At 44.3% G+C, this 13,082-nt stretch overlaps 1 protein-coding gene across 15 annotated transcripts in view; it reads left to right on the top strand.

Annotated features, from left to right (window-relative positions):
- CLASP1 (cytoplasmic linker associated protein 1) overlaps positions 1 to 13,082 on the top strand; it is a 310,377-nt gene that overhangs the window by 271,746 nt on the left and 25,549 nt on the right. For 8 of the 15 annotated variants that reach the window (XM_030916256.1, XM_030916261.1, XM_030916255.1 and 5 more), the window contains 3 exons: positions 8,600 to 8,828; positions 10,409 to 10,498; positions 11,100 to 11,290. In XM_030916256.1, the coding sequence (XP_030772116.1) occupies positions 8,600 to 8,828; positions 10,409 to 10,498; positions 11,100 to 11,290 (510 nt within the window). The remainder of the gene's footprint in view (positions 1 to 8,599; positions 8,829 to 10,408; positions 10,499 to 11,099; positions 11,291 to 13,082) is intronic. The other 7 variants (XM_030916265.1, XM_010367499.2, XM_010367498.2 and 4 more) reach the window with 1 other exon arrangement.

Below are 13,082 nucleotides of genomic sequence, written 5' to 3'. Positions count from 1 at the left end.
AGCAGTCCCCAACCTTTTTGGCACCAGGAACTGGTTTTGTGGAAGATAATTTTTCCAGACTGGGCCACATGATGGGAGGATGGTTTGGGGATGATTCAAGCACATTACATTTATTGTGTACTTTATTTCTGTTATTACTATAATATATAATGAAATAATTATACAACTCATTGTGATGTAGAATCAGTGGGAGCCCTGAGCTTGTTTTCCTGCAACTAGATGGCCCTATCTGGGGGTGTTGGGAGACAGTGACAGATCATCAAGCATTTTACTCTCATAAGGAGCACGCAGTCTAGATCCCTCGCATGCGCAGTTCACAATAGAGTTGACGCTCCTATGAGAATTTAATGCTGCCACTGATCTGACAGGAGGCAGAGCTCAGGCAGTAATGTGAGCGATGTGGGGTGGCTGTAAATAAGATGAAGCGTCACTCATTTGCCCACTGCTCACCTGCTGTGCTGCGCAGTTCCTAACAGGCCACAGACCAATACCAGTCTATGGCATGGGGGCTAGGGACTGCTGCTATAGAGAATTAGAACTTATTCCTCTTACCTAGCTGTAGTTTTGTAGCTATTAACCAGCCTCTTTTCCTCCCCCACCCCGACCTTTCCCAGCCTCTAGTAACCACAGTTCTACTCTCTACTTCTATTAGCTCAACTCTTACTAGTTCCCATAAATGAGTGAGAATATATGATTTTGGTCTTAATGTACCTGACTTTTTTCACTTAACATAATGTCCTCCAGTTCATGCGTGTTGCTGTGAATGATAGGTTTTCATTTCTTTTTATGGCTGAATAGTATTCCATTGTGTATATATGTCATATTTTCTTTATGCATTCATTTGTTGAGGGACACTTAGGTTGATTCCGTATCTTGGCTGTTGTGAATAGTGCTATAACAAACATGAGGGTGTAGGCTTCTCTTTGATATACTGATTTCCTTTTCTTCAGGTAAATTCCCAGTAGTGGAATTGTTGGTTGTACGGTAGTTCCATTTTTCGGTTTTTGAAAAACCACTGTTCTGTTTTCTATAATGGCTATACTAATATACATTCTCACCAGTGGTATATAAGAACTTCATTTTCTCCACATCCTCACCTTTGTTATTTTTTGTCTTTTTGATAATAACCATAAAATAGTGATAAGAGGCCCAAGGTAATTAATTTTACAAAATTTCAATTTCAAAAGAGTAGCCCTCAGCTATCTTTTCAAGGAATGTTTAGTGCCTTTTTTCTCCGTTTACTTTTGTTTATTCTGGACATAGTTTTGTTTCATGATGTAATAAAAATAGTGAGCCTGGACCAGACACCACCATGGCTTTCTGAGAGCTCCAGTCTCATGGGAGAGGCAGACAGATAAGCACAAGATCCTGGTGCAGTGAGTATGGCCACTGCTTAGCATCCAGGAGACCCGTGGCTAGTTGTGGTACCTAGGCAGGATGTTGTATTAGTCAGTTCTCACACTGCTGTAAAGAACTACCAGAGGCCGGGTGCGGTGGCTCACACCTGTAATCCCAGCACTTTGGGAGGCTGAGGCAGGCAGATCACAAGGTCAGGAGATTGAGGCCATCCTGGCCAACGTGGTGAAACCCCGTCTCTACTAAAAATATAAAAATTAGCTGGGCTTGGTGGCGCACACCTGTAGTCCCAGCTACTCAGGAGGCTGAGGCAGGAGAATCACTTAAACCCGGGAGGCAGAGGTTGCAGTGAGCCGAGATCACGCCACTGCACTCCAGCCTGGCAACAGAGTGGACTCCATCTCAAAAAAAAGAAAACTACCAGAAACTAAGTAATTTATAAAGAAAAGAGGTTTAATTGACTCACAGTTCTACAGGTTATACAGGAGTTGTGGCTGGGAATGCCCCCAGAAACTTACACTCATGGTATAAGGGGAAGCAAGCATGTCTTCACATGGTGACAGGAGAGAGAGTGTGAAGAGAGAAGTGCTGTACTGTTTTAAACAATCCGATCTCGTGAGAACTCACTATCATAAGAACAGCAAGGGGGAAGTCCACCCCCATGATCCAGTTACCTCACACCAGGTCCCTCCCCCAACACTGGAAATTACTGTTTGACATGAGATATGGGTGGAGACACAGAGCCAAACCATATCATTCTACCCCTGGCCCCTCCCAGATCTCATGACCTCACGTTTCAAAACACAATCATGCCTTCCCAACAGTCTTCCAAAGTCTTAACTCATTCCCCCATTAACTCAAAAGGCCAAGTCCAAAGTCTAATCTGAGACAAAGCAAGTGCCTTCCAAGTATGAACCTGTAAAATAAAAAACAAGTTAGTGACTTCCAAGATACAATGGAGCTACAGGCATTAGGTAAATGCTTCCATTCCAAAAGGGAGAAATTGGCCAAAACAAAGGGACTACAGGCCCCATGCAAGTCTGAAACCCAGGAGGGCAGTCATTAAATCTTAAAGCTCCATAATAATCTCCTTTGACTACATGTCTCACATCCAGGTCACACTGATGCAAGGGGTAGGCTCCTAAGGCCTTGGGCAGCTCCACCCTTGTGGCTCTGCAAGGTACAGCCCCTACAACTGCTTTCATGGGCTGATGTTGAGAGCTGTTGGTGGATCTACCATTCTGCAATCTGGAGAACTGTGGCCCTCTTCTCACTGCTCCACTAGGCAGTGTCCCAGTGGGAACTCTCTGTGGGGGCTCCAACCCCACATTTCTCCTCTGCACTCCCCTAGTAGAGGTTCTCCATGAGGGTTCTGCTCCTGCAGTAGACATTTGCCTGGACATCCAGGCATTTCCATACATTTTCTAAAATCTAGGTGGAGGCTCCCAAACCTCATTTCTTACCTTCTGCATACCCACAGGCCCAACACCACATGGAAGCCACCAAGGCTTGGGGTTTACACCCTCTGAAACAACAGCCCAACCTGTACTTTGGCCCCTTTCAGCCATAGCTGGAGCTGGAGCATCTGGGATGCAGAGCACCATGTACCAAGGCTGCACAAAGCAGCAGGGCCCTGGGCCTGGCCCACAAAACCATTTTTCCCTCTCAGGGCTCCAGGTCTGTGATGGGAGGGGCTGCCATGAAGGTCTCTGAAATGCCCTGGAGATGTTTACTCCATTGTCTTGGCTATTCACATTTGGCTTTTAATTGCTTATGCAAATTTCTGCAGCCTTGAATTCTTTCCCAAAAATGGGTTTTTCTTTTCTGCTGCCTGGTTGGGCTGCAAATTTTCCAAACTTTTACCCTCTGCTTCCTTTTTAAATACAGGTTCTAGTTTCAGGTCATTTTTTTGTTTGTGCAAATGAGCAGAGGCTTTTAGAAGCAGCCAGGCCACATCTTGAACGCTTTGCTGCTTAGAAATTTCTTCCACCAGATACCCTAATCATCTCTCTCAACTTCAAAGTTCCACAAATCTCTAGAGCAGGGGCACAGTGCTGCCAGTCTCTTTGCTAAAGCATATCAAGAGTGACCTTTACTCCAGTTCGTTATCTTCATCTGAGACCACCTCAGCCTGGACTTCACTATCCATATCACTATTAGCATTTTGGTCACAACCATTCAACAAGTCTCTAGGAAGTTTCAAACTTTTCTTTCATTTTCCTTTCTTCTTCTGATCCCTCCAAATTGTTTCAACCTCTACCCATTACCCAGTTCCAAAGGTGCTTCCACATTTTCAGGCATCTTTATTGTAATACCCCACTTCTGGTACCAATTTTCTATATTAGTTAGTTCTTACACTGCTATAAAGAACTACCTAAGACTGGGTAATTTATAAAGAAAAGAGGTTTAATTAACTCACAGTTCTACAGACTATACTGGTGGCATGGCTGGGGAGGCGTCAGGAAACTTACAGTCATCGCAGAAGGGCAAAGGGGAAGCAAGTATGTCTTCACATGGTGGCAGGAGAGAAAGAGCGAAGGAGGAAGTGCTACACACTTCTAAACAGCGAGGTCTTATGAGAATTCACTCACTATCATGAGAACAGCAAGGGGGAATTCCGCCCCCATGATCCAATTACCTCCCACCAGGTTCCTCATCAAATATTGGAAATTGCAATTTGACAGCAGATTTGTGTGGGAACACAGAGCCAAACTATATCAGATGTGCAAAAGAGAGGATGTCACTTCTGAACTGAAGCCTGGAGGTCCAGAGGAGTTTGTCAGGTCGAGTAGGAGGGTTGTAGTCAGAGGAGGGCCTGTTTGAAGACTAAGACATGGCCGTGGGCATGGTGTGATTTCCTGTTTGAAGTGGATGAAGTGGAGAAGACTGGGCATGAGGAGTGGTTGGGAAGATTCAGAGCAGAGTTGCAGAGGCCAGCTCAGGAAGGATGTGCTCAGTGGGGTATTCCCAACCAATGCTTTGACTTTACCCTGGTGATACTAGAGTCATTGAAGGATCTTTAAGCAGCGAAGTGGCACAGTCATACTTACATTTTAGACAGGCTACTGTTAACTTTGGAATGGAGAATAATTCAGGAGGAAGTGGGGTTGAATAGGGCATGAGCAGAAACAAGAATCAGAAGTCTTCTGGGGCTATTGAGCAAATGCTAGTGCAATTCAGTGAAATATTACTCTAGAAGGAGATGCTCTTTTTGAAATACAATGAATGCTCTTTTGAATACATGCAAATTGCAGGATTTGTGGAATATCTAAGCAAATATATCCATCAGGACTTTGGATATACCAGTCTGTTTCAGCCAGTGATTTAGGCTGAAGTTCGATATTTGAGAGATACTGATTAGTTGCTTGAAGATAACTAAAGAAAAGTGAGTAAGTGAAATCACCAGGTAAAGGATAAGGACAGAATCCTAAGGAGCATCAACACTAAGGGAAGGACAGAAGCTAGAGCTGACAGGAGGGAGACCAGGAGAGGGTGGTGGCATAGAAGATAAGGGAGACTATTTCAGGAAGGACATTCTAGCCAAAGGGGCCATGCTGCAAAGAGATAACAGGTCACATATGAAATGAAAGGGCTCCATTGGATTATTTGTTTATTATCCACGTTAAATGTTCTGTTTTAACCTAAAAGATATAAAATACACATTTACTTGCCAATGTTTTGATGTAAAGTTAAGACCTTTCCTTTGAGAATGGGCTCACTGGACTTCCATGTTTTTTCTTCTTAAATAAACTTTACACGTAGTTACAGTCTGCAATATCCAAATTTAGTTTCTTCCAGGAGTACATTGGATCTTGTGAGCATAGTTGAGTGCAGGGTTGAGAATGGAAACCAGATCACAGTGGATGAAGAAGTTGAGGAACAAACTGGAGAGAAATGAGGATCAAAGGGCATTTCAGATGGGAAAGATCTCTCCCAGCAGGTCCAGTGGAGAGAAGCACCTTGCCTACACAGTGGAGGGGAGCAGATGATTGGATGCGGATCCTTCGGGATGTGGGGACATGAGGTTAGGGCCCAGGTAGAATGTCTGGTCTTAGCTAGGGAGGGGGGCAGCTTTAGGGGCTTGAAGCAGGAAGTAGAGCGTCTTCCCACTGCTGGTTTCCCAGGGCAGTGGAAGGAGGCCTGCTTTGAAGCGGGGGACTTGTTGTGAGGAGTGTGAGGAATGGGGGAATCTGACTAGGGAAACAGAACTCTCCTACCAAGAACAGTAGAAAAGGTGGATGCGTGAGGGGTTACTTTTTCCAGTTATGGTGGCTCACGCCTGCAATCCCAGCACTTTGGGAGGCCGAGGCGGGTGGATCACCTGAGGTCAGGAGTTCAAGACCATCCTGACCAACATGGTGAAACCCCATCTCTACTAAATACAAAAAATTAGCCAGACGTGGTAGCACATGCCTGTAATCCCAGCTCCTTGGGAGGCTGAGGCAGGGCACTGCTTGAACCTAGAAAGCAGAGGTTGCAGTGAGCCAAGATTGCACCATTTGCACTCCAGCCTGAGCAACAAGAGCAAAACTCTGTCTCAAAAAAAAAAAAAAAAAGAAAGAAAGAAAGAAAATCGAAGAATAAAGGAGCTTCAGAATTCACTTAGCCACCACTTACCATATTTTTAGCTCAATCATTGACGTGGATATAAAACTGTATTAAATGTGAAAGACTCCGGAGCCAGTACATCTCCTCTTAAGCCTAACAAGGAAACCCAATCTAGGGAGACAAGCCATAGGATGAATGTCAGATGCAGTAGGAGGGTGGTGCACACAGCAAAAATGAAGACATTCAACATAGGGAGAAAGCCCATCCTTATGGTCAATTACAGAAATACAGCAGACTTATATCAAGGTTCCCTTCTGCTTTGCTTTAATAGAAATTACAACATTTAATACTAGAAGGAGTATAAGGATCTAGTGTAATGTTGGTGCCATGGGAAATTGATACAATGTTTTGGCACTCAGCAAAATTACATTTAGCAAAAGTGATTTGCATATTCTTTACCCAGTATAGTTAGTCTACACTAAAGAAAGAACTCAACAGAAGAAAAAATATATATGTCATTTCCTTAAGGTAGCTTATTTCAGCATTAGCTACAGTAGCAAAAATATTAAAGGGGAACATCTGAGTAAATCTTTTTTAAAAGCCAAGTAGAGGTAGTGGTGTGATTAAACATGGTGGTTACAAAAACTTCATCCACACGGGAAATGCTTGCACTACATGTAAGGAAAAGAAAACAGAAGGCAGCGTGCACACAGGATTCCTGCTGCGCAAAGCCTGCGTGGAGACACACACTGAGGTAGTAAGGTTTTGTTGTTAACAGTGATTAGAATTGGTTGAGCTTTATTTTTAAAATGTCTGAAGTTTTTAAAACCCTTCTCTTTTTTTGTTGTTTTTTTTAAACCTCCTGTTCAATGACTTACCTTTTTCTTTGATAAATAATTTTTTATTATAATAGTAGTATTTTTAGAAGACTTACAAAAAGAAACAATTAAAACCATCCATGAATTTTCTTCCACCCAGAGAAAACCTCTGTTAAGATTTGATTTATACCTTTTTAGTCTTAATTTGTTTCTATCTATGCATATATTATGAATTCTTTTTACATCTTAATTAATATAAAATTTTGTTTGTGGGTGTTAAAAACCAAACGCATCCAAACACCTCCACTAGATTCACGTCCAAAAGAATTGAAAGCAGGGACCTGAATAGATATTTGTGCACCATTGTGTCGTAGTGGCATTATTCACAAGAGCCAAAAGGCGGAAGCAACCCAAGTGCCCATCAGCAGATGAGCAGATAAACAGAACGTGGTGTATACACACAGTGGGATGTGCTCAGCAGTTCCACTTACCTGGGGTACCTAGCATAGGCAACTTCCGAGAGGCAAAGTAAGATAAACAGAACGTGGTATATACACACAGTGGGATGTGCTCAGCACTTCCACTTACCTGGGGTACCTAGCATAGGCCACTTCCGAGAGGCAAAGTAAGATAAAGGTTACCAGAGGTTGTAGGGGAAGGGAGAGGGATGAGGATGCAGGGTTTTGTTGGGGATGATGAGAAAGCTTTGGGTATACATAGTGGTGATGGTTATACATCATAAATGTATTTAATGACACTGAATTATATACTTAGGAATGATTAAAAGGATATGTTACATCTACTTTTCCACAACCAGGAAAAAGTGTAAATGCATTAGCACAAGTTGAGAGAAATGTATCCTGTCATCAGCACAAGTAAAAGTTTTGCCATAGGTGTCACCAACATGTTCTGGCTGCCTGGAATGTTTCCACCATTGTTGGGTAGTCAGATGTCTGGCACAAGTAAAAATTTTGCCATAGGTGTCACCAACGTGTTCTGGCTGCCTGGAATGTTTCCACCGTTGTTGGATAGTCAGATGTCTGGGATGAGGAAAACAGTCTGGCCCCGTTGCCAGCACCAGCCCACACCTGCTGGGCTACACTGCCACCTGCAAAGTGGCTAGACGAGTGGTGTGCCCCATATGAGAGGACCCTAAGAGTAAAAGTGATTTGCTCTTGTCAATACCATGGCAAGGGGCCAGTCACAGGGCCAGCGGTTGAATTTGTTGAAGACAACGTTCAGAATGTACTAGCAAAGAAAAACAAAATTCAGAAGATACTAAAGACCTGTTCTTTGACCCAGCATAACAACTCTGAGTCAGAAATATCTAAAAGAAGGATGATACGCCTAGGAGGTGCTGAGTTCTCTGTCATAGGAGATTGTGATGCATTGAGGCCCAGCACTAGGCAGGAATACATAGAGTACAAGGAATTAATTTGGGGATGGATGACACCCATTAGACTTAATGATGGCGGTTGGAAGAGCTTCTCTCTGTGGATGTGGGCAGGGCCGCAGTGAGAATCCCCCATTGCTGATCTGATCCTTGAGAGCAGGGGTGTGAGTGGACAGCCTTTCCTTCTCAAGGAAAGGCTTCTGAGCCTTTCATCCCTCAGGAAACGCCTTGGTAAAGTGAATCACAAATTACAAAGTAAAGGAGATTTGAAGTGTAAAGACTAGATGCAAATGCAGGCATGTTGTTCCTTTTATGGTAGTTTATGGATTTGGTATTTTTACACTGCAATACTAATAGCTGTCCTTTTGTCACTGGCCATACATATTTCAAGTGAAAATCTCTGGCCCTCTTAATATTTCTGAGCATTCAAAGGATATGTCCATTACAAGTCCCAGAAGGGAACTGACAGTGTGCTGTGCTCCAGGTGTCCCGTGATGGGGGTGCTGCCTCCCCTGCCACCAGCGAGGTAGAAGGAGGCCGGACAGCTCTGGATAACAAGACCTCGCTACTCAACACCCAGCCTCCGCGCGCCTTCCCGGGACCGCGGGCACGAGACTACAACCCATACCCCTACTCAGATGCCATCAACACCTACGACAAGACTGCCCTGAAAGAGGCTGTGTTCGATGACGACATGGAGCAGCTTCGAGATGGTTGGTGTCTCTTTGCTTAAGTGTCCCCACCCAGAAGTGCTTCCCTTGTGCTCCCTCCTGTCTGGCCAGTACCAGGCCCACTGGTCAGATGTAAATGGAGACTCTGGGTCTGTTCTTTCTGCTTAGTCATTTGTTCAGGCACTACTTACTGAATCCCTACTGTGTGCTTAGGCACGGGGAACACGGCAGTGAACAGAAGCACAAGTGACAGGGCAGTGAGGAAATAAACAGTCACACATGATATGAAGTAGCCACTGCCACAGCTGAGCGTGAGGGAAGGCCAACTCTACCATCAGGGAGGTTCTGCTGCAGAACCCAGGGCCCAGGCAAGCTAGGGGCATAGGACCAAACAGGATGGCGAGCACGGGCTCAGCCTTTGTGAAGGCCTTGGACCTGCGCTTCCCAGCTCCCTGAGCTGTGGAGTGAGATCCTGAAGCACCACTCCGAGGCTTCCCTCTCCTCTCACACCTGCTTTGTAACCAGGTCTTCCTGGAGCTGTGTTGACCTCCGTGCTGCATTTGGGAGGCAGGGGTTTGACATACACTGACCACTTGCATTACCGTGTGTGGTGCTAAGCTAAGTGTGGGGTCAGAAAGATTTGCCCAAAATGTAATGTAAGCATATAACATAGGAAGTAGGGAGCAGAGGCAGAGCTACTCTGGTTTCTTTCTGGCTCCTGTGTTAAGAAACCAGTGTCCATTATTGAATAAACTAGTGAGTGATGCGTATGTATTTGTATGACAGTATTTTTATCTGAAACTTATCTCATGTTACGTGATTTGGTTTATTTCAATTTGATAGTGCTTTTAAAAAATTATGGTTTTGAAGCCTATTTCTCAGGCTTGAATGAGTAATTAGAACCTACATTAGAATTCTAAATAGTTAAAATTCACTAAGGGCCTACTGTGTGTCATGAAATGTATGGGTTGCCGGGGACCGAGACACAGGAGACACAGCCTCTGGCCTCAGAGAGCTCACGGTCTGTCAGGGAAGCAGACTGATAGTGGTCACACTAGTACCAGAGAAGGCCTGTGCTGGAGGCAGATGCCAGATCCAGTGGGGGCCCAAAGAAAAGAAAGCTGATCCTCTTGCAGGAATCAGATAGTAGGGGAATGCTAAGATAGAAGAGAAGTTCTCTGTTTGAAAGCAGAAGTGGCTGTAGGGATGAAAAGCCGAATCTTGACTATTAATTGCCTATAGGCTGGTGGGTAGCATCTCAGACTCTGCCCACACATCTGTTCACTGGGCAGTAAGCGAATAGGGTATAGTGTTTGTAAGGACTGGCACTTCCTGGGAGAAGTGGACTATTTGTTTTCATTGCTTATAGAATTGTTTATCCTTTATAGATCTTGATTAAGGTAGAAATTACAATGTTGGTTATTCACCAGCTGTTTTTTGGCTTAAAGAAAAGGAGAAAAAGGTAGGAAGGCAGGAGGAAATGACAGAGTTATTTACCATTTCAGACTTCCTTGTGTGTTTGCTACCCAATCTTAGAAGCTAAAGAAGTATGCAAATACACGTTTAAGTAGTTCCTAATAACTTGTCTGATTTGTTTGTTTTTTCATCCTCTCTATTTAAAGTTGAATATTCAGAGTTGAGGTTTCTTAAAAGAACATGGAGGAGAAAGGATGTGCCTTTCTGCCGTAGAAACCGTGTTCACAGCCCTGCAGGTAACTATGTTGAGTCTCTTGGGCCAGTTTTTAGTCTCCACATAGATAGTCCACCAGTAGTCCAAACACCTTGATTGGTATTTGTTCACCATGCTGGTTCCTAAGCTATAGACATTTGAGAAGGGAATGGATGATAATCAGATGTGATGGTGAGGAGGCCTTGAGGAAAATGTGCATATGGGAGTGGATATGACCCTGGTAAAAGGCTGTCCAGTGGTGGGGCTGACTCAGGACCATGGCAGTGGGAGAGAGTTTCGGAAAATAAGAGGGTTGAAAAGGCACTTTGGCAGATGCAGGCATTTCTCCTCTCTGTCTGAAGTAGAAGGGAAAAGATAGCAAGGAAGGGTGAAGACGTTGACTGTTGGTACTGGACAGCTGGTCTCGCACCTCTGCTTTCACAGTGAACTTGGTGAGAAGGTTGGTGGCCGGACAGTGAAGCAGAGTGGAGGGTGGGAAGGGAACCATGAAGGAGGCGTCGCCTCTGGGAGATGAGGCAGGAAGGGAAGGATCACTGGGCACCACTGAGGAAGCCCCTGTGCCGGGCATTTCCTCACAAGGTGACGTATGTGTGGTGTGATGTATGTGTGGTGTGTTTCACCAGTGCCCATCGACCATTCTGACCTGGTGGCTGACCTTCTGAAAGAGCTGTCCAACCATAACGAGCGAGTGGAGGAACGGAAGGGAGCCCTGCTGGAGCTGCTCAAGATCACGCGGGAAGACAGCCTTGGTGTCTGGGAGGAGCACTTCAAGACCATTCTGCTCCTGCTGCTGGAGACCCTCGGAGACAAAGACGTGAGATGCTGGTTTGGCCTTTCCTTGCCCCTTTCCATGTAATGGGGTCACGATGTCCTTTTCTTGCTGGGCTTGGCTTCAGCTTTACTTTCTGGGTTGTGCTTACTGTTTACATCAAAACATTTATTTGTTCATTTTTCACATATTTTCTGAGCACGTTTAGTAAGGTCATGTTTTTATCAGCAACAAGCTGCTTCTTGGCTTACGTGCATGGTCTGCAACTGGGTTTATAGTAGTTAAGGGAACCTCATTCCTGCATCTAGTTGCTTTAACACAGAATTTCTTAAAACTTCATTAGCATGGAATGTGGTCTTTTAGGATGCACTTTTTCACTTGTGAGTTTCATTTTTGTTTCATATGTAATTGAGAAATAAAAAGGTCCATTTTAAAAGACCTAATTAAATGCTACATTCCGTGAAATTCCATCGTGGTTCCCCCCTACATGTTAAGAGTTCCAATAAGTTTAATCAGTCAAGTGGTAGGTTCCAGAAGCATGATTCTGATTTTTGTATTATTAATTTTAAAATAAAAAAGCTTCATTATCCTGGGACATTTGAATGTGACAAACTAGGCATTTGTGACATGCCTAGTCTGTGATCTGCACATCGTACATAGAGAACTCTTAAAAGGGGGAGTAATCTGGTCAAAGTCCTGCCTTCTCCCACCTGTGGAGCTGGTCCCTTGTATGGAAACAGGAATAGATGCTGGGAATTACCAGAATTAAATCTCTACAAGAAAAACTTTCTCCATCCACACTGGCTTTGTGTAGGCCAGCAGAAATGAGAAGAGAGTGCTGTGGTGAGGGGCTGGAGGAGGGGGATGGGAGGATTGCCAGGAGGTGACAGGCCATGCCCAGGGCCAGCTAGAGGGGACTTGCATGGCAACCGAGTGACAGGGAGGCTTACTGCGTGCCATGCTGTGGAGACTCAGATAGCTTTCTGATGCTTCAGATTAATGGTTTGGTTTAGGGATAAGTAAAGATAGAAGAATGGTAATAAGTAATCTGTTTCACTTTTTTTTAAAAGAAAACTTTTTAAAAATACTTTTTAAAAAAGACAAAGTATTGGCTCATAAGGCAGTTATGCCTTGTTGGCTGTGCTGGGAGACAAAGTGATGTCATGTAGAAGACAGGTAAAATGGTGTATTAGTGTGTGAATTGTACAGATGAGTGACAAAGAATCAGGATGTACTTTCTGGCTCTGTTTGGTGTAAACTCCATTCTCTTTTATTGAGATTAGGAGTCTATTTGGAATGGCTTTCCTCCAGATACATAACTCTGGCCTTAACCAACTTGAGGCCTCTACACACCCAGTGATCTCATCACATGGAAGGTCAGGAATAATGACAGGTCTTCCACTGTCCTTAGGTGGAGTTCAGTCTTACAGGCTGTGTTGATGAAACATCCAGGTGCTTTGTACACATTCTTTCATACATTTTACAGAAGCATAATTTGTAGGCTGAAGCCTCAGGAAATCTGGAAATCCCCAGAAAACTTATAATGAACTTAGGTATATCATCCTCATTTGGTCTTGAGTGCATGGCTTGTTCGAGAAGCTTTTTTCAGTGCCTGTCAGGCGCTGGGTCCTGGGAATGTCACCCTAAGGCACAGTGCCTGCCTTCATGGAGCTGATGTCTAGAGAGCCAGTGTCAAGTAAAGCCGATTTCAAGTAAACCATGTGATCTGTGCAGAGGGTTCTGCAAGGTTCCGGGGAACCCAGAACTGGGTGCTTGGCCTTGCCGAACCTGCTGACTGCTGCGTGTGAAAGTGCGGTGTGGTGTTTGCTGATGTCTT

This window comes from Rhinopithecus roxellana, chromosome 14 (genome assembly GCF_007565055.1).
Source record: "Rhinopithecus roxellana isolate Shanxi Qingling chromosome 14, ASM756505v1, whole genome shotgun sequence".
Taxonomy (NCBI): domain Eukaryota; kingdom Metazoa; phylum Chordata; class Mammalia; order Primates; family Cercopithecidae; genus Rhinopithecus; species Rhinopithecus roxellana.
Note: the sequence above shows the minus strand (reverse complement) of the source record. Positions and strands in the feature narration are given on the sequence as shown.